At 33.7% G+C, this 23,403-nt stretch overlaps 2 protein-coding genes across 2 annotated transcripts; one reads left to right on the top strand and one right to left on the bottom strand.

Annotated features, from left to right (window-relative positions):
• The first annotated feature begins 1,254 nt into the window (after nt 1–1,254).
• Nucleotides 1,255–8,205, top strand: LOC148312415 (pre-mRNA-splicing factor RBM22-like). Its single transcript, XM_088277312.1, has 7 exons — nt 1,255–1,353; nt 1,475–1,528; nt 1,615–1,878; nt 3,231–3,460; nt 4,495–4,668; nt 6,314–6,456; nt 7,190–8,205. The coding sequence occupies exons 1-7, from the start codon at nt 1,300–1,302 to the stop codon at nt 7,465–7,467; spliced, it is 1,197 nt and encodes a 398-aa protein (XP_088133438.1). The 5' UTR covers nt 1,255–1,299; the 3' UTR covers nt 7,468–8,205.
• A 4,170-nt stretch (nt 8,206–12,375) lies between these two features.
• Nucleotides 12,376–22,960, bottom strand: LOC148312414 (secretory carrier-associated membrane protein 1-like). Its single transcript, XM_088277314.1, has 7 exons — nt 22,719–22,960; nt 22,489–22,590; nt 19,758–19,862; nt 16,240–16,453; nt 15,289–15,547; nt 14,425–14,551; nt 12,376–13,407 (listed from the first exon to the last, which is right to left on the bottom strand). Exons 1-7 carry the CDS (start codon nt 22,773–22,775, stop codon nt 13,255–13,257), a joined length of 1,017 nt encoding a protein of 338 aa, XP_088133440.1. The 5' UTR covers nt 22,776–22,960; the 3' UTR covers nt 12,376–13,254.
• Between the last annotated feature and the right edge of the window lie 443 nt (nt 22,961–23,403).

Genomic DNA, 23,403 nt, shown 5'->3' with positions numbered 1-23,403 from the left:
TTACTGTTTAATTTAATTTTGACAGAGTTTAATAAATACATAGCGATTTTAGCAATTACATGTGTTTTATATTTTTTTCCTCAAAAATGATACTTTATTAAATTCAATTTCTGATATGTGTGTACAGCAAACCGCAAAAAAATCCTTACTTTCTACCATACTCCTTGATTTAAGTGGTGCCCATTTTGATACCTCTTTTATTTCCAAATAAATGTCACCTTTATAATTACTATAAAAAGTGGAAAATTCTTCATAAATTTGGTAACAGTGAAAATTAAAAAGGTAAAATCTATAAATTTATTATTATTGTTACTTCCAAAGGATAACTTCGATCAGTAATATATCATCATCACACATCAAATGATAATATAGGAATATCTTTGATGATTGATTATCTATAATATTTTGTAATTGATATTATTTATCAAGTATCGTAATAAAGTATTAATATTTTACTGCTTATCTTTTCTTTTCCACCAGGATGAATAATCAAATTACAGAATCTCATTATAATGTGTTAAAAAAGAACTTATATTTATAAGAATTCTTATTTTGATTTTGTACCATAAGTAAAATTTCATAAAATAAAGTATTATTTATATAATGCTTGAATATAATTAAATGAAACTATTTTATTTATTCAAATGTATTTGTGTAGCGGATTTATATGTATTATAATATGTAATGTAATTAGCGCCAATACTTATGCTTACAGCTGCTCATGCTCCTACATAAAGCTTACTCTTTATTTAAACAACATACACCTGCCTGTATTATTTAAACTAACTAACTAACCACCACGCCGCTTCCCCGCAGGGGTAGGCAGAGAGAATAGAGTGCCACACCACTCTGTCTTTGCAAACATTCTTCGCCTTTTCTACGTTCATGCATCTCCTTGTACATACCCGCCGATTATTACGACTTCTCACCTGATCACTTTCAAGTATTTGGCATACCTGATCATGCCATGTTTTTCTTGGTCTTCCTCTGCTCTTTTTTCCAATTACATTCGCCTCATAAATTTGTTTTACCCTTCTTTCCTATTATTTCAACAATTGTTTATTGCTAGTATTGTTTCTTGGCATAAGTTAACATCTATATAGTGATTAAATCATTTTTTCAATTATCAAACTCAAATCCTGACAGTATTATAAACCCCGAATATTTTTTCTAAATAAGTACCTACCTTTGTTTAAAATATATATGATAATAATAATAAATGTTAAGTTGGTAGCTTTCAGTATATCCGTCTATGACCGCATTTACCATAAACAAGTATTGTTTCTCCTTCCATCTGTCATGGCGACGTCTAAAACGACTAATACTTATAATCGTCAAAATTGGGAGGATGCCGTGAGTAACTCTTAAATAAAACACTTTTGTGATAATTTTTTAATGTCTTTTTCATATGTTAGTTTTACGAAAAACTTTTTTTTGGTTTTACTCATCTCATGTATGTTTGGTTATTTTTCAGGAATTTCCGATTTTATGTCAGACGTGCCTTGGAGACAACCCGTATTTGCGTATGGTTAGTTATTTTTAAATAAATACTTTTGAAAAATTATAACCTGACTAATTCGTTATTTAAAAAATGTCGTTTTATTATTTTTCCAGACCAAGGAACGCTATGGGAAGGAATGTAAAATATGTTCCCGGCCGTTCACCGTGTTCCGATGGTGTCCCGGCGCGAGAATGCGTTTTAAAAAGACGGAAGTGTGCCAAACTTGCTCCCGGTTGAAGAATGTGTGCCAAACCTGCCTCCTGGACTTGGAATACGGGTTGCCTATTCAAGTGCGAGATGCCGCCTTGAAAATACAAGACGAGCTACCGCGGAGTGACGTCAATAAAGAGTATTACATCCAGAATATGGATAATCAGGTAAATGTTTAATAAATATCTCCCCTATAAAAGGTGCATGGGACCATGAATTCAATCTACGTGAAGAAAATGATCATTCAAATTATTCAATGGCCAGCCTCAATTCTCTCACTATTTAATGAACGATGAATTAATTGAATGACTTACCCATTTTATGAAAGTGTATTCGGCTGTCCAAACTTAAAACACAGTAAGGGACATTTTTTTGTAGTAGGTTTTTTTTGCATTTTTGGACTAAGTAGAATCTACTTGGTCCAAAAATGCAAAAAAAAACGTACTACAAAAAAATGTCCCTTACTGTGTTCTGAGTTTGGACAGCCGTATTGCTATTATGTTATTTCCGAATAACTTTAAAGTAAGTAACTGAGAAAGTAAGAAGTCAATTCAAGTAAATTCAGCATTCTTCTTTTGTCCAGTATAGAACAAAGGCTCCGTCTTGGACTTCCACAGTTGTCTGTTGGACGCGTCTCTCTTCCAGTGCATGCCTGCCCCTTTTTAATGTCATCGGACCATCTTGTCTGGGGCCTACCCACGCTTCTGCATTCTGTTCTAGGCCTCCAGTCAAGTACCTTTTTCGTCCATCTACCCTCAGACATACGTGCCATATTACCTGCCTAGTTCCACTTCATTTGAGCCACATCTGTTTACCTTGGACTTTTCCCATAAGGGATAACCAAACATTTGTGTCGGTCCCTAAAGGATATGTTTAGCATCCTTGTCTCCATTACTCTTTGTGTTACCCGGAGTTTATATATGATTCGTTTTGTTATGATAAATATCTCAAATCCATTGATGAGCACTGGAAGTACACATCCATCAAATGTTTTCCTCTTTAGATGGATAGAAATGTTAACCAAAAGCCTTCTTACGACACCCGAAATGAAGACACTATGACCCATTGCAGGCCTAACCCTTCGCGACAGAGTTAGAAACTCTGAAATTAAAAAAATCTGCGATGTTGAAGATGTTGTGCGATGGGGAAGAGAAAGAAGACGTTTCTGGAGAAATCATGTGGGAAGAGCGAGTTCGGATCGAGTGGTGAGGATAGCAGCGGATAGCAGCATAAGCGGGATCAGACCCCCAGGAAGACCACTTAAACGATGGAGGAATAGCTGGTCTTCCACCTCCCAGGAGCGGACCGGAGAATGACAGGAATTAGTCCTAAAAGATGAAGAAGAAATGTTTAGTTGTGTTTATGATTCCAGCTCGAATGTCTTTGCTTTTAAATGATATGTCTAAACGTCTTTCTCTTAATATTAAATGACCTGTCCTCACGATTGGACGTCCTATCAAAGTATCCCCACTATAGTATGACCTATCCAGATATACTTATCGTTGCTCGATCTCCCAAGATGTCCTCGTGGGACCCGTCGCAGAGTGCCAGCGGGGCCGGCAGGTCGCAAGCGGCCGGAGAGCTGCTGCTGAAGCTGGCCCGCACGGCTCCGTACTACAAGAGGAACCGGCCGCACGTGTGCTCCTTCTGGGTGAAGGGCGAGTGTCGCCGCGGGGAGGAGTGCCCGTATCGCCACGAGCGGCCCACGGACCCCGACGATCCTCTCGCCGATCAGAACATCAAAGACAGGTTTCTTTTTTCAGAAATCTATTCTTTAAAACAATTAATAACTTTAAATGGACAGTGTGAAATATCCTACTCTAAAGGGTACATTTACCATACAGCCAAAATTGAATACAAATCCATTATTCATGTAGTATAGTCAAAGTCGAAAACCTTATTCGATGGTGCATAGGGCACTGCATTATATAAATGCAGTGTTATCTTGATCGTTTTACACATGAAGGAAAGGTGACAAACCCTCCGCTTCAGGTACCAGTCCAGGGTAATATTGAATAAATATTATATAAATGATATTATAATAATAATAATAATAAAACCCTTATCCGCACCCCAATGGTGCATAGGGCACTGCGTCATATAAACGCAGTGTTATCTTATCGTTTACACATGAAGGAAAGGTGATCAGCCCTCCGCTTCAGGTACCAGTCTAGGGTAATATTAAATAAATATTACAGTAAAAAAATCACTTATATTTATTTTACCCCCTTTGGGAATCGAACCCGGGACCTCCAGAACGGCAGCCGAGCGTGCTGACCATTACACTACAGAAGCGGACAGAATGATATTATAATAAAATTAATATTTTATTCAATATAGTATACTTTTTAAAATCAATTCTGTAGAGTTCCCAGTGTGTCCGACGTGATGGTCTACAAAAATAATTTGTAAGAAATTAAATCCGCACTTTTCTTCTTTGTAATAGTTTTTGAAAAAATATGCATCCTTTGCAGTTTATTTTTTATTTAAATTTGAAATCCTAATTCTGCCACCGGACACCCTGCACATAACATTTTTTTTTTCTTCGTAAACGTTGCAAACAATATGTAAATATATTTATGTATATATTTTTTTAAAATCATATAATCTGAAAAAAATATAACTGAAACATGTTTTATTTTAAAACCAGCTAAAATAATAAATTCTCTTCTAATATATAATAATTTCATTCTATGATAATTTTTTTCTATACATTTAATTCTTCTAATTTAACTATTGAGTGATCTCTACCGTGACTTTTATGACCTAAATGTTTTAAATAGGTACTACGGTGTCAATGATCCAGTCGCCGAGAAGCTGATGCGACGTGCTGCGACCATGCCAGCACTCCCCCCTCCCGAAGATAAGACCATCTCCACCCTCTACATCGGTAACCTGTCCGATGGCATCACCGAGGAAACACTCAGATCTCATTTCTACCAATTTGGCGAAATTCGGTAAGTTGCTCCAATGTCTTCTCCATCTTAGTCCTCATTACCCTTGTGGAAGCAATGACTCTTCTCCGGTTATCCTTTGACTGCGCTACGTGCAGCGCAGTCAATGTCTTCTCCATCTTAGTCCTCATTACCCTTGTGGAAGCAATGACGCTGCACGTAGCGCAGTCAAGGGATAATCAGAGGTTATCCCTTATAACCCAACCACTGAGGTGCGTGCTGCTGCCTTAACTTGATCAGTCCATCGTGTGGGGATCTTCCTCTCCCTCTGTTCCCCTCCAAGCTACCGATCACAACCAGTCGTTCCAGGCTATCCCTCATCGGTACGCGCAACGTATCCAAAGAACTGAAGAATCCGTCAGTTGAATTAATTGCTATTCAGTGATACTTTTATCTTAACACATTGTTTGCTGGCGGTTTTTTCATACTCAGACAGCCTGCCACCTGACCCTCAGTATACTAATCACAAGTAACCGCGAACTGAATTCCTATCTGTACAATGTTTTTTGGCATCTTTCGCGCTCTAACAAAAGTAATCAAATATAAGTGTCCCCCTACTCTCTACCAACAGTATGTAAAATACGTTTTTAAGCGTTTCCCGCAAACAAAGTGTTAAGGCTAAAGTATCACTGAACACCAATCAACTATTCTCTCCTCTTTTGTTCATGTAGAAATATCTTTAAGTCATTTTCTTGGGTCTTAAACTTAAAAATAATGTTTCACTAGGTGTATCTTTTTTATCTAGATTCAAAATTTGGAGAAACATAATACATGGCGGTAAATATAATTCCTCGAAAATGTGTAGATGCAAAATTCACAAATACAGTGAAACCTCTATCTATCGTTCCTCAAATAATCGTTTTCTCGGATATCGTTTTTCGTTTTTTGATCACAATTTTACCGCATTCATCGTTTGAATTACGCTGCATATTTGACATATTTTGGCTGTTTTTTTTTACATTCTTAATTTTGTTACATTTGATGACAATATTCCAACGTGTGGGATAGAAACTATCAAAAGCCTATGTGACACAAGGTTGACAGATACAGCAGGAGAGGTCGATATTGATGAAGAGGAGCTGCTGCCTGTATCTTTATTTTCAGAAGCATGCACACTCTTTGAAAGATTGAAAACTTTCTTCTACACACTTTCAATGCTGAAAAAAAAATATTATTTGCAAAGATGAAAATATACTGTTGACTTACAGAAATAAAACAGTAAAAAAAAACAAATGTCAATCACATATTAATTTAAAATAAACAATAAACTTTAATATTTTTATGGTTCTGTTCAAGTTTGTTTTTTTTTTTTAAATAATTGAACACATACATTTATTAAAACAAATTTATTTACATTTTAATATTGTATTTCTCTTAGAATTTCAACCTACATTGGTACATCTGAATAACCATTGGGTTATTCAGATTGGAAGGATGGTATCTTCACTCTATAGCATCTCCTTATGTATAAACTTCTTAATCCCGCTTTCATTGTTTTCCCGCATTCATAGTCAATTTCAATAGGTCCCTTTAAAAACGATAGATAGAGGTTTCACTGTATTTATATTTTTTATAGTGCCTTAGCAAGATAGATAGACGTCTTGTGAAAATCCAATTTTAAATTTTATGTTAATATTTATATTTACAGAACTATGACGTTGGTCCCTCGGACTCAGTGCGCCTTTGTGCAGTTTACAACGAGATCGGCTGCTGAATTAGCTGCCGAGAAGACCTTCAACAAGCTGGTTATTCACGGGCGGAGACTTACCATCAAGTGGGGAAGGTCACAAGGTAATATAGAAACCAAACTGCTTATCCATATAACAGACGCATAACGGGTTGAAAAACATGTGGATTTTTTTTAAATGCAAATATGAAATTTTCAAAGTAATTTTTCATATAAAGATTTCATTGCAAGCATTTTCACTGTATTGTTATTTTATATTCAAATCTTTGTGGTTGTAGGGATAGACAAATATTGCATACTCATGTGCATTTTCACAACTGTCTTTGAAATTTTACCTTTTCCATCTTTGGAAGTACCATTCCAGGGTAATATGAAATAAATATTTCAGTGAAAAAACAGTATTTTATATAATTATTTATTGCTATTTATTTTGACAGCACGGTAGCCAAGCGTACTGATCATTGAAAAAAAAGAGAAAAAAAATTACTTTATTTTTAATTGTTTTTCTTTCGCGGTTTCTTTTATTTATTTTTTTATTTCTTTATTATTGTAATTTTAATTTCATTTTATAAAAAAATGTTGTAAAACATACATGGCTTACTAAGTATTGCACCCACCACTTAGTCATTCAGTCTCATTTTTTCATTCGAACCCTTATCCGCACCCTAATGGTGCATAGGGCACTGCATCATATAAACACAGTGTTACCTTGATCGTTAGCCCACGAAGGAAAGGTGATCAGCTCTCCGCTGAAAAATGAAATGAAAATGAATATATTACACAATGAAATGAAAATGAATATATTACACAGTATAATCAATGTATTTCATTTTCCAGGCCGACAGGGAAGCGACAAGCCGGAGCAGGCGGGCCGGGCCCTGGAGCCTGTGCCGGGGCTGCCGGGCGCCCTGCCCCTGCCCCCCCACCCCGCACTGCCCGGCCCCGCGCCCTCGGACGATTTCTTTAACCTGCACCCCGTGCACTCCATCCCCATGCCCGGGGCCCTGGGTGCCCCGCTCGCCTGGGGCGGCTGGAGGCCCCCCCCGCCGCCCGTGGGCCTGCACTACCCCAGCCAGGACCCCGACAGAATGGGCTCACAGCCCGGACAGCAATGATTCTTATTTCACAATTTTTAATGTCAAACGATGGTTGTTTTACTGTGAGCATTAATATGCCAACATTCACGGATTTGTAGTTTGACATATAGCTCACTCCTTTCAACAACGTCATATTATATTTAAAAAACTTGATTTTTCAGGACATCGTTTTTAAACTTTAAAAATATAACAAAATGTATTAAAAATAAATAACAAGCCACTTAGAACTTTTTTCTGTGCAACAGATCTTTTAAGGTAAAACCTGAATGTTTTTCCTTCATTTGAAAAATATTTAGTATATTTAAAAAAATAAGTAAACAATACCTTTTTTTCAAAATGCAAAAACAACACTTTCTGCCCTGTAGCGGGTAAATATTAAGTTAAAAATATGCGGCTTTTGCTGGAATATAGTACATTTTCTGGGCATTCCGAAAACATGCATTACTGAAAATTGACAATTTTTTATATATGACGTTGAAAGGAGTGAGCGATATGCTCTCAGTCAAGTGTAATTAACCTGTTAACCGGGCGGGACGTATAAATACGTTAAACGTAAACAATATCGGGTACGGGTTAGACATATGAATACGTCCTGTAAATATATGTTGCGCTTCGGAATGGGCGGGACCTATATTTTCCAACAACAAAGGTAATTTTAGTCATCACAACATGTTCGACATGAATTATTTTCTATTTGTTAGGAATTTTGTATTTTCCTTTGTGATTTATATATAAATAAATGAAAAAATATATATATTTCATAGTCTTTTCATTTATTTTAAGCATGAATAAAATATATGAATACACGTCCAACAGGCGTTATGTACTGACATGTCCTAGTGAAAGAGTTCGCGCCCGTTGTATGTTGCGTAGTTAAAAAGTGAACTCTTCGGTTAACAGGTTAAAAAAACAAAACAAAAAATTAATTTTCTTTTCATACAGTTTGGGCGTTTGTGCACTTCACATAATATTACCGTCTGGCACTTCAGTTAGCGTGATAAAACGATGATTGGCTTATGCTTTTGTCCATCTTTCTTTGGATCAGTGCGTGAACACGTTGCGCGTAAATTCGATCATGCTAAACTGTCGTAGTCGCTATTATTTTTAAAAACTGGACTGCCGGACGGTAAACTTCCGTTTAGTGCACAATCTGCCTTAGTGTAGCACAACAACCGTGTGAAGGTCAGAAAAAGTTGCTTTTCTCAGCGCACCAGAAGATCTTTTCATATGTATATTTTTTACTACATATTTTAAAAAATAAAGCAAAAAACAAAATGAATTTAAAGGCCCCAAAATAATTTGTTCAAATTTTTGTCATATCGCTCACTCCTTTCAACAACGTCATAAGTTTAAAAATATAATAAATTGTATTAAAAATAAATATCAAGCCACTTATTGAACTTTTTACTGTGCAACAGACAACACTTTCTGCCCTGTAGCGTAAACATTAAGTAAATACATATTAAGTTAAAAATATGCCACTTTTGCTGGGATATAGTAAATTTTCTGGGCATTCCGAAAACATGCACAACTTAAAATTGATGATTTTTGATATATGACGTTGTTGAAAAGAGTGAGCGATATGTAACATTAATTTATCCACCTTTTTTACCATTACTTTGCCTCACGAAGTGTGTATTAAATAAGTAAATAAATAAGGGTCTTCAAAATACTAATAACAGTATATTCTTCTTCAGGTTACTGGTATTGTTTTAAACTAGAATAATTAAATGTTGTTTATATAGTCGATTTTTTTTTTTTAATAATAAATATTACATCATTCCATGACTTTTTATTCTCAAAAGGTGGATTCAAAGATGGGGATTTAAGTGGCAGTGTGTACAAAACATCGAAATTTTTTACAGTTTGGTAAAAACCTCCATTTGCGCAAGTGGTGTTTCATGGTGACATAATGATGGATAATACTTTCATATTGTGATGTGCCTTACACATTCAGGCAAGGAAATACGGCTAGAAAATATGTACCAACATAAGAGTCGCCATATTTTCCTGAGATCCTGTTGGAACACTCTTACTAAAAGATCGTGAACTCCAAAAAACCCTTGCCAACATCAGTATTGCCAACTTGGCAATGCTACTGTGGTTTTCAATATTTGTACATTTTAGTTTGTTTGTTCCCTTCGGATTGCATAGGTAAATTCATTAATAAACTGAGAAAATATTAGTCTTGCAATTTATTTATAGGCATGAGAGAATATACATTTTGTGTCTTTTGGTTTTTATAACATGGATGGAATGATCATTCATTTTATTCAATATATCAAACAATAACCAATTTCATATACACATGTATGTACAAGAAGGAAATAAAACAATGTGGATAGATTATTTATTTTTGGAGATAGGAAAATTTGCTTGTTGGCAACTAAATAAATGATTAAAAAATTATAAAAAAATAAATAACTATCCTACAACTACAGCAAAATAAGAAAATATGAAAACAAATCTCTGTTTTTCAAACTCAGAAATGTCAGTTCCTGCATCTCACTACCAAGAATTATTTATACAATATAACACTATATTTGTAATATTCAATTCAACTGATCTAATGATGATTAATTAAAATGCAAGATATTTTATGATTAAAAAAAAAGATATGGTTAAAATTAAATGAATCAGAATATAGAGAAACAATGATTAGATCCATTGTCAACATTATCCATCGAAGCAGATTCTGGGATAGTAATAAAAATGATGTTCATACATTTTAATTGGATTTTTTTAAATATGACTTTAGATATTTAAATAAAGGTAAATTAAACTAACAATAATACATATAACGAAAACAGTTATCTCAAAATCTACTCTTGGAATTTTGTTCTTTCTCAGTTTTCCGATTCGAATCACCGAAAGAGTGTACCATTATGACAAGATATATTTTCTATGTTCACAACAATATTATTCATAGTAAAAATATGTTTAAGGCTTAATTTTTCATACAATTAAGGACTTTATTTTGGTAAGTATTATATCGAACCTAAATATCTGAATGAACAATATATTCATTAAGAAGCAAATTATAAAGTGTTAATTATATATTATAAAAGAACATTCACACACTACTTTTAAATATTGAATGGTAGGAAAAAATGCTCTTTAAGTACCAATCGCTTAGGCATACTTCATATAAATATAATGCCAATTTCTGTTAAGTGCGTGTGCAGGTGAATAATTTTTTAAGGACTTTTTGTCTACATAAAGAAAATGAGAAATATCTATTGATTAAAAATCATTTGAAAAGATAAAATAAAATAGGGAAGTTATGGTAGAGTCAGGTAAAACCTTCGAACTCCGAGTCCGTGATGCTAACCACGGAACCACAACCTGACTATATTTGCTTTATGCATTTATAAGACACATTTCACTGATAAAATATCAAATTGACCTGTTTTGTCAAATTTCATGACTTGTTCTTTGGTCTAATGCGTAGTCATCATTTTTCATGGAGATCATTCTTCAATTTTCGCCAAAGATATGCATTTAAATCTTATTATCACTACAACAGAGAGATGAGGTTAAACCATTACTTTAAATGTATCATTATTTAGTAGACACTTTCAATATTCAATTGTGGCTGAAAAAAGAAAGAAAATAATGTCAGAAACATAATGAATTTCTAAAAATACAAGGATAAATCTCTATGTAACGATTCCTCAACAATCCTGGAAACATTATAACAGATACTCTTAGAATAATGATATGATTCATGCAAATGGCTGACATTATGCAGAAAAGAAACAGTCTACAAATTTCTTAAATTTTGCTCAAAAATAAAATTTAACAAACTGAAAAACAACCAAGGATTGTTCGTTCACTCTTCGTATCTAATATTGGTCGAGAATCGAAAAAAATCAGGATAAAAAGTAATAAATCAATGATCATACCATCATCATTTGTAATGTTGAAAAGTTTTTAAAGATAAATGTATGTATGCAACATAATGTTACTGTGACAAATTCATGACAGGTAAGGTAGTATGTATAGACTAAAATATTTATGGAAGTAGATACATTGATTGGTTTTTGAAACATAATGGATGAACTTGTGTTGATTTAAGGTTTTTTGTCACATGGATTCTGTGTGCTGATAATACACTAGAGAATATGATTGTAAATTGATGAGGCTAGGATACAGAGTACGGATCCATTTCACTTTCATGGACTTTTCATTACAAGATTAAACTTTTGACAGAATCACTAAGTATGTACCACCATATCCCAGAGTTTATTATGGACTGGTCTCTTTTTGCATAATGCCATTCAAATATCCAAAAGGAAATTCATCAAGGTTTCTCGAAAGTAGACACAAATTCTGCTTATTTATGACATAAACGATTAGCAACAAAATATCATCCCAATCTAAGCTAAAGTCAGCAACTAACAATCACTCTGGTACCCTTAAGGCATTTGTGCACTACATGAAATTTTACCATCCGGTACTTCAGTTAGCGTTTTAAAACGATGATTGGATTGGATTGGCTTGTGCTTTTGTCCATCTTTCTTCAAGTCGGTGCGTGAACAAGTTGCGCGTAAATTCGATCACGTAAACTGTAGTAGTCGCTTATATTTTTCAAAACCGGACTGCCGGACGGTGAAATTCCGGGTAGTGCACAAGCCCCGTTACTCTACAGACAGCAAAGGGATACAAATATTTTCGCTCAAAATATGAACTTATTGTAAAAGACATTCTTGTACAGTATTGATAGAAACAAACAAATATTCATTGGTGTTTTGAGCTGAAAAAAGTGAACATAACATTTGTTAGTTGACGAGTCCTGCTTAGAAGGGGAAGATATATAAATACAATCACATACCTAACATTGACATACATACTTGTATAATTTAGCGCGACATAGAAAGGAATAAATGTGTTTAAAAGCTATTTCGATACTAGAGAAGCTCCAACAACTATAAAAAAATTAAAGTTTTATTTTTCTAAATATTAGTGATTAAACATTAGAATATGTATAGTAAAGCCATTCTTATCATTATTAATTGAAGCAAAATCAATCATTTACAGTCAATGTAGTAATGAAATGTTTTAACAAGAGGAATAACAATAAACAATTACTCACATAATGACATAAACACAAATCAACTTATTGCTACTTTTAAAATTAAGATATATTTTAATATAAGGATTAACTTTGTTTGCAAGAAATTTTATTTACATTGGTTGATGTTAGTTTTTTTTAATATTATTTTTAAATTACATCCCCCATTACAATTTCCAGATAAATCCTTGGTGATCAACCCTTTCAGACCTGAATTAATTAACTAAGGAAAATACTATTGATTTCAAAGAAGTCATACTATTAACCGATTCAAGTTTTTATCATATATAAATTACGTAAATATATATGAGCATATTTGTGGCAAATTATAAATGAATACAATAATATAATTTAAAAAATCAACATCCAATTGGCAAGTTGTAGCTAATGATGTTGTTTATTAAGAATATAAAAATAAACGACCCGCCATTGCTGTTTTACGCCGTTTTTATTGGCCGCGCCGCCACATCTTTTGGCAATTTGTCAATGGGAAAAAGTATGCTTTAATAGGAAAATAAATGTTAAACTTAATGATGTAACAAATGTTTTCTCTAAATATGACTGTGAGCATCAGGCTTTGGGTTCAAACTTAATGTACATTGTAATCCACCAGGTTTGTAGGGGTTAAAACAGTTTACAAGCAAAGGATTGTTCCGAGATAAAATGAGATGGTCAAGTATTTGTGATACACATTTAACATAGGTTTTCGTTGTAATCTCACGACGTTGGATCTAATATCTGCTGGAATTGATTTGAGAATTAATAGCAGCAGTAGCGGCATTGGCTGCAGCCTGTTGTACGTGTTGATTGCCCATTATCTCTGAACTAAACTCTTGCTGAGCTTTAGCAAACGAAGCACCCGTACTGCGGTAAATACGGTGAACCTATAAAATAAAATATTTACATGTACATGTAACTTTTTTGTTGTTGTAAAAGTGCTAACTTTAAGACACTATTCAATAACATATAAAATATCTATGTTCCAAATCACTTTATGTATGTATATCTATTAAAATGTCAACATGGGAGCTGTACCAAGCTTCTTACTCAAGACTAATTAATTGTGAAAAAAAATCGCCTTTCATAAATACTAATATATAGCAGTAAGAAAAGCTCAGGAACTAAAAATCTGGAGAGACTATATTTTTGATTTTATCGACTATTACGGACGAAGGGATCAGGAATCATCAAAAAATTAAAATATTTTTTTGATAAAGGTGTATTAAAAAAATTATTCAATTGGATATTTACTAAAGGTAAAATATGTATTACATATTATTTTTGAAATATCTAATACTCTTAAATAATTTTTTGCATGCATGTTTTACATTTCGTTTTTATCATGTCGCCCACTCCTTTCAAGAACGTCATAAATCAAAAAACTTGATTTTTCAGGAGACCGTTTTTAAAGATTAAAAATATAATACAATGTTTTAAAAATAAATATCTAGCCACTTATTGAACTTTTTACTACGCAACAGATCTTTTTAGGTAAAACCTGAAGATTTTTTCTCCATTTGAAAAATATTTAGTTTATTTCAAAAAATAATTAAACAATACTTTTTATTCAAAATGCAAAAACAACACTTTCTGCCATGTTGCGGGTAATTATTAAGTTAAAAATATGCCTCTTTTTCTGGGATATAGTACATTTTCTGGGCATTCCGAAAATATGCTCAACTGAAAATTGACGATTTTCGATTTATGACGTTCTTGAAAGGAGTGAGCGATGTGTGATTAGATGATTAGCAAAGTTGTTTGCTTCGAAACTGGTTGACATGATAATTAAGTTATACATAATAAGATGTAGAGTGATTTAAAACAACATTATACCACTGTAAAATGTGTTTGATTTTCTTTTATTTTTATTAGATCAATATTTTAAAATAAATTTTCCATACCTTTGAAATCAGTAAAATATCAGCAAGAGCAGCGAAAATGTATCCGAGAGCTATCAATAGAAGGAATATTCCTAGAGTAACTCCACTAGCGCTACTATCGAACGCTTTTAAGGCAACAATCAATCCACTAAAAAAATAAAAACAAAACATATCCATAATTATTACCATAAATATACGTACAAACAGATTTTAATGCCTGACATTGTGTGTATTACATACTTCTTCTTCTTCTTCTTCAAACCCTTATCCGCACCCGATGGTGCATAGGGCACTGCATCATATAAACAAAGTGTTATCTTGATCGTTAACACATGAAAGAAGGGTTATCAGCCCTCCACTTAGGTACCAGTCCAGGGTGATATTGAATAAAATTAAAGTGAAAAAATCACTTATATTTATTTGACTCCCACCCTGGGAATCGAACCCGGGACCTCCAGTACGGTAATGGGTGTGCTGACCATTACACTACAGAGGCGGAATTATTGTTGTTGTGCGTTGTATTACATACAACATATTAATAATACAGTTTTAGCAGCTCACACGTTCACTGCCTTTAAAAAATGTGATTTCTTGAAAAACTGACAGGTTTTTTTTCTTTTTTCAAGAAGCGTATTTATTAAATTCATTTTTTGTAATTTTTTGTGGTATGTTTGCCCATTTATACCTATCTTACGGATCTGTGTATCCAACTCTCGCCAGCAGTGTACGCAATAGACTGACGCGTCTGTATGTTAATGTGCGCAATCACAGATCCGTGTAGTGGGCACCATGCGCTAGACGCATGATACACGGATCCGTGTAGTAGGCATGCAACGTGTTAAAGGGTCAAAAAATAATATACATAATACAAAGTCTAAGACTCACCATGTGCCGCTTCCGGGCAGACCGATGGCTTGGATGACGGTGACCATGAATTGGAAGAAGAACACAAAGAAGTACACCATGAAGCTGAAGGAGGAGTCGCTGCGGAAGGCTTTGTACAGGGGGCGGTACCAGCACACAAAACTGAACGGGGTGAATAGAATGAAGTACAGGATGGCCAGCCCAAAGGTGTTGAACTCGCCCAGGTGGATCAGCAGCGCTAGCCCACCCAGTATGTTCATCATCATCACCAGCGAGTGGACTGTAAAAAAATGTGTCAATTATTATCAAACAAACCAGACTAGCGAAAATTCAAATAATTATTACTAGATTATAGGCAAGTAGGTTTTGCTGGTGTGTCTATATAGACCCTCTCCCAGCAAAACATTGTAAATTTCAGTTAGGCAGTTTTGTGCATTTGACAACCATGTTGTGCTCATTTCTGGTAAAAATTTGGCAACTGTTAATCAAATTGTAAAACCTGTTAATTTCACTGTTTAAACAGATAAGCGCCGTGGCGAAGTTGGGTAGACGCTCGACTGCGAAACTGGCGTCTCTGGCATCAAAATTAATCCAAGAAAGATTTGTTTTCAATTGGTCTGGGTGTTTATGATGTATTTTTCACATTTACCTTCCCTATCATTTCTATCCTACCTGCAGACAAGCCTCTAAAAATAAAGGCTTTACGGGTTATTCCTTTACAAGTAAGAAATAAAAATCGACGATAGAAAGACAAATACATTGATCACCAGATGACTCATGTAATTTAACACAATAATATTTATTGAATATTGCCCTGAATTATAAACAGTAACACAGGTAACAACCTGAAGAGCGGGACTGATGGCTTTGCCTTTGCGAGATTAATGATAAGTTATTTAACGTAGGTCAGTGACACTGCCTTGCGCAATGAGATTATTAGAAACATCCGGTAAAATAATGAGGAGAACTCACAGAGCCACAAGTAATAGGTGTGGCGCACGACGCGCTGGAAGTCGAGCGGGATGTCCACGTTGATGTCCTGGTAGAAGCAGGGCTGCAGGGGGCAGGCGGCGGGCAGCGGGGGCCAGTTGTTCCTACGCCCCGCCCCGCCGCCGCCCCCCTGCCTCAGCTGCTCCTCCATGCGGGCCAGCGCCTCCGCCTTGCGCTCCAACTCCTCCTGCCGCCTCTGCAAACACCATATGTATGTGTATACCAGAATATATGTATGGATATATTTTTATTTTTTATTCCAGCTTGACTAAGTGATGGGTGCAATACTGAGTCAGCCACATATCGCTCACTCCTTTCAAGAACGTCATAAATCAAAAATCGACAATTTTCAATTGTGCATGTTTTCGGAATGCCCAGAAAATGTACTATATCCCAGTAAAAGAGGCATATTTTATATTATTATATATATTAGCTACAAGGATAAAAGTGTTGTTTTTGTATTTTGAAGAAAAGGTATTGTTTTATTTTTTTTTCTAAATATACTAAAAAATTTTAAATGGAGAAAAAACCTTCAGGTTTTACCTAAAAAGATCTGTTGCACAGTAAAAAGTTCAAAAAGTGGCTTGATATTTATTTTTAATACATTGTGTTATATTTTTAAACTTTAAAAACGTTCTCCTGAAAAATCAAGTTTTTTTATTTATGACGTTCTTGAAAGGAGTGAGCGATATGTGTTACAACTGTAGTATTTTATAATGAAATTTAAAAAATTAACTACAAAAAGAAATAGCGGCAATTTTTTTTGGAGAGATGTAGTTAAAAGATCAGCTCGCAATGTGCTCCAGTGCTACCACATGACCATCCCCCACCTGTGCTCCACAAGCAGCTTTATGATGAGGTTGGCGCTCTTCATCAGCCTCTCCCGGATGCCTGCGACTCAGTGCCTTAATAGCCCATCCCAATATGTGCAAAGGATATATAACTAGCATATTTTCACCACATAACCAAATAATATAATATTACACTAAATAGTATCTTAGAAATAGTTACCTTTTTATTATTTAGCTTATTTTAATAATAATACAGATTAAAAAAATTCCGAGTATTAACAAATAATCTATTTGCAAACACTCAGTTGGAAAAAAGAATGGGAAATAAAGATGCAGGAGAAATGCATCGCAAACTCCCATACCTATTGAAATAAAAATTTTCTTAGATATATTTTGCAACTGTCTGGAATCAAACTTGCGATACCAGTTTCGCAGTTGAGCGTCTACCCTATTACACCACAGTGCCTATTCAATTTTGAATGCAGTAAAAGCATCAATAGTGATTTTTTCATTGTAATATTTATTCAATATTACCCTGGGATGGTACCTGAAGCGGAGGGCTGATCACCTTTCCTTCATGTGTAAACGATCAAGATAACACTGCGTTTATATGACGCAGTGCCCTATGCACCATTGGGGTGCGGATAAGGATTTTTTTTTTTTTAAAAGCATCAATATGTATTCGAGATATAATCATGGTAAAACGCGAAACCAAACACTTAAGTCGCTATATACTTATTTGCAGAGATCTTTATGAGTTCCTCTCTTATTACAAGTTATAACTATACCTAGTGGCTGTCTAGCAGAATACATGTGAAAAATAAGCAATAAAATTTTATCAAGAATATGACAAAAATATCAATTATTTGTTGTAATTCTCTATTTTCGTATTTAAATGCAATAAGGTATTTACACCACAAATTAAGTAGACTGTATTGTTTACGCGATAAGAAAAAAGATAAGATATTTATTAAATATTCACTGCAAGATAAACAAAGTATGAAAATGACTATTTGTGTTCAATTAAAAACGTTTGAATTAATCAAATAAATACAGTCATGCCATATATGTAATATTAATAATATCATTTGAAACAAAGTGAAACAGAAACAATTTTTTTTTTTAAATAAATATAATTATTTTTCTTCAATCAACATAATGATCCACGACAATGTATAGTGAAAAAGTAATTGCGTTTTCAGGAGACAAACAAATGGGACTTTTCTATAGAAACTTCGCATAAAAAAAGACCACAAAATTTTGAAAAATAATTCATTACTTTATTTCTTTGTTTATTAAACTGCTTGTACAAAATAAATGCACATTGGCGGGCTTATTGCTAAGAAGCTATGTCTTTCAACCACCTATTGAACTTGTGCTAAAAGAGAAGCAGACGACCCGGAGAAATTAGAGATTACTGGGGATGTAGTGCAGACAGATGGCTTAGTCTAGCGGTACAGAAAGACCAAATCTGAGTCATGGTCGGAGCCCTGCTGCTCATCAAGCTAAACAATATCCAGGATTGCGATTGGTGGAGACAGATAAAAGCGCTGTAGAGACAGATCAAGAGGACCACAGTGATCAATAGTAAGAAGGACAATTGAGCACACATTAATTTTTCTCTGGTCAGTAAAATAACAACAATAAAAAAATATGAAATTAAAAGACAATATGAAAAAAATTCTCACCTTAAGTTCCTGATCCCGTAATGCAAACAAAAAATAAACATATTCAATATTTTCTTATGTAAATAATAGATATTGCTACTTTTGAACACAATTTGTGAACTTTTGGCCAAACGGGGATAAAATGTGCTATTCATATTTTGAAATGAAACACTGATTTTTACAGTCTTCTAAATTGTATTAAAAACACATACAAATAAAGTTTATCGGTAAGTATATTTTTATGTGTTATTAATAATAAAATACAATTTAGTAGACTCTAAAAATCAGTGTTTAATTTTTAATTTAATATTTAATATTTAATGCATAAATTAAAATGTAGTTCTACAAATTAAACGCCAAATCTATAAAAAAATGTTTTTCATGTTTCATTATATAGTTCATCAAGGATTTATGACTTTGGAAAGTTTGCAAAGAAAAACTAAAATATACATATTAGGATTTATTACTTTAGAGAGTAATTTAAGGTAATTTTGCTAGAACAATAAAGTTCATTAATACCTTATGTCACTCTACGAGAGGGTAATATTATAATAGTTAATAGAAAATAATCACTCATTTGATCAAAATAAAGGTCTAAATATATTGCACACATGCAATAGAGGACTTAAATTAGATTACTTAGAAATATTAAAAATTAAAAAGGCAATTAATAATAACTTACAACTAATAAATACACAAGTAAATGATTTTGCTAAAAGTCCGTTATTAAATATGTTTCCAATCACTCATCATCCCTGATCCCTTTTGACTGTGACTGCCAATAAATAAAATAAATAAATCCACTTGAGATCTACCTAAGCTTCGTTCCCTAACCGTCAAAATATTTTGAATATTGTTTAGTAGATAGTGTTTTAGTATTAATCAGTCTTGATAAAGAAGCGGTTAGCTTCAAACCGGTAGACATTATAATTAAGTTATAATAAAATATTTATAGTGATTTTAAAACAAAGTTACATTTTAATTATAAAATGGAAAATCACAAAGTTAGTGCTTCAAATACAAATTATATTATAATAGTTACCTGAAAATCTGCAGTGGAGAAGCTCTGAGGTGGTTGTTGTGCTCCTTGCTGCGCCGGAGGGGGGGATACGGCTCGCATGATGGCAGGTTGGTTTTGCTGTCCGCTCTGTGCAAATTTTTAAAAATTATAATGCATGTATTTTGCATTCCTCAAGTGCATACAAAAAAAATCCTTTATTAACCTGTTAACCGGGCGGGACGCATAAATACGTCAAACGTAAACAATATCGGACATATGAATATGTCCTTGAAATATATGTTTATTATATTATATATATAGACGTATATTTTTCGAACAACAAAGGTATTAGTCATCCATACATGTCTCAACATGAATTTAAGACACGGAGTGAATCAGTATTCGCGCCCGTTACAAGTTGCGTAATTGGACAGCGGACTGCCCGGTTAACAGGTTAACCTCTCAAATAATACTGAACCTTTTTAAAATCTTTCTAAATCTACTTTTTTAAACCCAATTATGAAACCAAAAATCTCAAGATTGAATATAAATAACAATTAACTCTTAGACTGATTTAATGTTGATTAACTGTTTTGATAAAGATTTTAATTAGAAGGGCATATTTCTTTAAATTTCCGATAGTGAAACAATGCATTATTGGAAGACAATAAATAATAAAAAAAATCAGTTTTTATCGAATACTTAAACTGGGACGATTTTTTGACGACTGATCTTAGATATGCAAAGGTTCATCTAATATTAATAAATAATAAATAAAACCCTTATCTGCACCCCAATGGTGCATAGGGCACTGTGTTGTATAAACGCAGTGTTATCTTGATCGTTTACACATGAAGGAAAGGTGATCAGCCCTCCGCCTCAGGTACCAGTCCATGGTAATATTGAATAAATATTACAGTGAAAAAATCACTTATATTTATTTTACCCCCCTTGGGAATCGAACCCGGGACCTCCAGAACGGTAGCCGAGCGTGCTGTCCATTACACTACGGAGGCGGACATATATTTCTAATTTCACATAATATTTCTAGCCCAAAACTCCATTTTAATCTACTACTAGCACCGTATCAGTTTGAGGTATTTCTTTTTCATTTTGGGGCCAAATCTGCAAAGGCCCATTTTTTAAGCTCGTACTTTGCCTAGGTATAGACTATATCGCTCACTCCTTTCAAGAACTTCATAAATCAAAAAACTTGATTTTTCGGGAGAACGTTTTTAAGGTTTAAAAATATAATACAATGTGTCAAAAATAAATATCCAGCCACTTTTTGAACTTTTTACTGTACAACAGATCTTTTAGGTAAAACCTGATTGTTTTTTCTCCATTTGAAAAATATTTAGTATATTTAAAAAAATAATTAAACAATACCTTTTCTTCGAAATGCAAAAACAACACTTTCTGCCCTGTAGTGGGTAAATATTAAGTTGAAAATATGCCGCTTTTGCTGGGATATAGTACATTTTCTGGACATTTTGAAAACATGCACAACTAAAAATTGACAATTTTTGATTTATGACGTTCTTGAAAGGAGTGAGCGATATGTCTATAACTAGACAAATCCGCAGAAGCCAATTTTTTTTCTCCGTATATGGTAAATGATAAATATATTAGTTATATTCAATGTAATCAGTTTTAACTGACATAAAAACAGGTTTTCTGTTAATAAATTTGACTAAAAAGAAATATGAATCATTGTACTGCTGATATTTGGCTCTTTTCAAGAATGAGTGTGCCGACCATTAATCTAGATGACAGAAGCATACAGCAGAAAAATTTTATCAGCACTAATCACAATTTCATTTCATAAAATAACTTTACTACACAATATCTAAACAAAATAAATTTTTATAATGTCTATCATAAATTGTTATTGATCATTTTATATTATGATAAAAATAACTGATTTTTTATTAGGGTCCAATATACGATAAATCGCAACTTAATTTTCTTTACCCCGGGTAACATGTGTTGTAATTTGATTTAACACGATACGCGCGGTTTTTCTCCACCATTCCGTGCTAAATAAATATATGGTTTTGTTCGTAAAGAGTTTAAAAAAATCTTATTCGGATATATATATTTTTTAAACATGCGCGAAAGCCGCCGACCGACCTCTGCATTCTGAATTTGAATTCTGCAAGTTCCCCCTTAAATATTTTCTAAAAAAACAAAGAAAGGACCTTATTCAATATTATTATAAAGTGCCATTTATAACCATACCATTACATGGTGTTAAGATTTGCACTTGATTTCTATCTTCGTAGTTCAGTGGTTAGTATGTTTGATTATGGCGCACAAGGTTTCAAATTCAATTCCCAGAGGAATCAATAAAAAATGTGCATTTTTTTCACCTGATCAATATTCAATGACTAGTACCTAAAATACGGCATTAATTACACTCCCATGTGATTTGGGACAAAGATAAAACTCTATTAATCCTATGTCGAGGGTTTTGCACCATATGTATGAATAGGGGAATAAACAAGAAAAGATTTATAAAAATAAAAATTGGAGGATTTGATAGGTGGAAATCAGTTTCAAGCATATTTAAGAACCATAATAGTCTAAAATTATTCATTTGGAACGCAAACTATCATTTATACTGTATTGTACTGTTATATCTACAAAATAATGAGTCATTCCTGAATTTTATCTACAAATTACGAGTAACATATGTTAAGCTACGCAGCTTTTATTCATATGAATTTTACTGAAATTGAATAAAATAGTAAGAAATAGACGGCCTATTTACCCCGGGAACATTTCTGTTATCTTGGTTTCCAAACGGGCTGTAGTCTTCCAGGCCTCTCTGTGCAATGTTTGTATTACTTGTGACCTGCTGTACGGACGGATCCTGGGAAAAACGAAGGGAAACATTAATTCATTATATTCGAAAGTATATTTATAGCAGATCGATGATTATGTTTACAAGATTAAGGGGATGTATGAAACATTATTTAGTGCGGAACGACAAAAACTTACGGCAAAGGGATTGTCTATGGTAGGCTCCGCAAACGGATTGTCATCAAAACCCGGCATATTTCTGTATTTTGCGGAGTTTTTTCACAATAAATTATTCACCAAAATTGTGAGTTCATACGACTCTTGGTTCACGCGTAAAATCTATTTAAACCGACACTTATCATAGAATTACGAGCTATCAAGATAATTGACAGATGCAAATACTACCACGAAGCAGATTCTCGAAAAATGACAACTACTGTGTTGCAATATGATAAAACTGCTCGGAACAGTATTCTTCTAAAGTTGGGTACTTACCCACTTTTGTGCAGACACGGATCACTCGTAAATCTAACTCAAATCAGAACGTTGAGCTGCTTTTATTTTTACTATGGATTACTCCCTTTTTACTAATTTGCTAATCAAACAAAAAGGACACACAGTAATGTCAAATACCACAGACGTCCACAAATAAAATGTTTTTCATTTTGTATTCGCCGTTCGATTACTGAAGGAGTTAGAGCATGGGTCAGCAAAATATAGTTTCGGACCCGCATGCAGCTCTTTGACCTTTTAAGTGCGGCTCTGGCACAAATATCCACGGGAAGGCTTTTCGACTCTACGTATTTACACGAACAATCTTTTTGAAGTATGAATCTTACTAAAAGCAAAACGAAAAACCTTACTGACGAGAATTTGGAAATGT

Source organism: Brachycentrus maculatus, unplaced genomic scaffold, assembly GCF_059751285.1.
Source record: "Brachycentrus maculatus isolate JH-2025_06_01 unplaced genomic scaffold, ASM5975128v1 h1tg000041l, whole genome shotgun sequence".
Classification (NCBI taxonomy): Eukaryota; Metazoa; Arthropoda; class Insecta; order Trichoptera; family Brachycentridae; genus Brachycentrus; species Brachycentrus maculatus.
The sequence above is the reverse complement of the archived record's forward strand: the minus strand, read 5'-3'. Positions and strand labels throughout refer to the sequence as shown.

Coding starts and splice junctions, on each gene's coding strand:
- LOC148312415 (XM_088277312.1), top strand. CDS start 1,300: ATGGCGACGTCTAAAACGACTAATACTTATAATCGTCAAAATTGGGAG. Junction 1,529..1,614: donor ACAACCCGTATTTGCGTATG/GTTAGTTATTTT, acceptor TTATTTTTCCAG/ACCAAGGAACGCTATGGGAA. Junction 4,669..6,313: donor TACCAATTTGGCGAAATTCG/GTAAGTTGCTCC, acceptor TTATATTTACAG/AACTATGACGTTGGTCCCTC.
- LOC148312414 (XM_088277314.1), bottom strand. CDS start 22,775: ATGCCGGGTTTTGATGACAATCCGTTTGCGGAGCCTACCATAGACAAT. Junction 14,552..15,288: donor CTGCCCGGAAGCGGCACATG/GTGAGTCTTAGA, acceptor TTATTTTTTTAG/TGGATTGATTGTTGCCTTAA. Junction 13,408..14,424: donor ATATTTTACTGATTTCAAAG/GTATGGAAAATT, acceptor TTTATTTTATAG/GTTCACCGTATTTACCGCAG.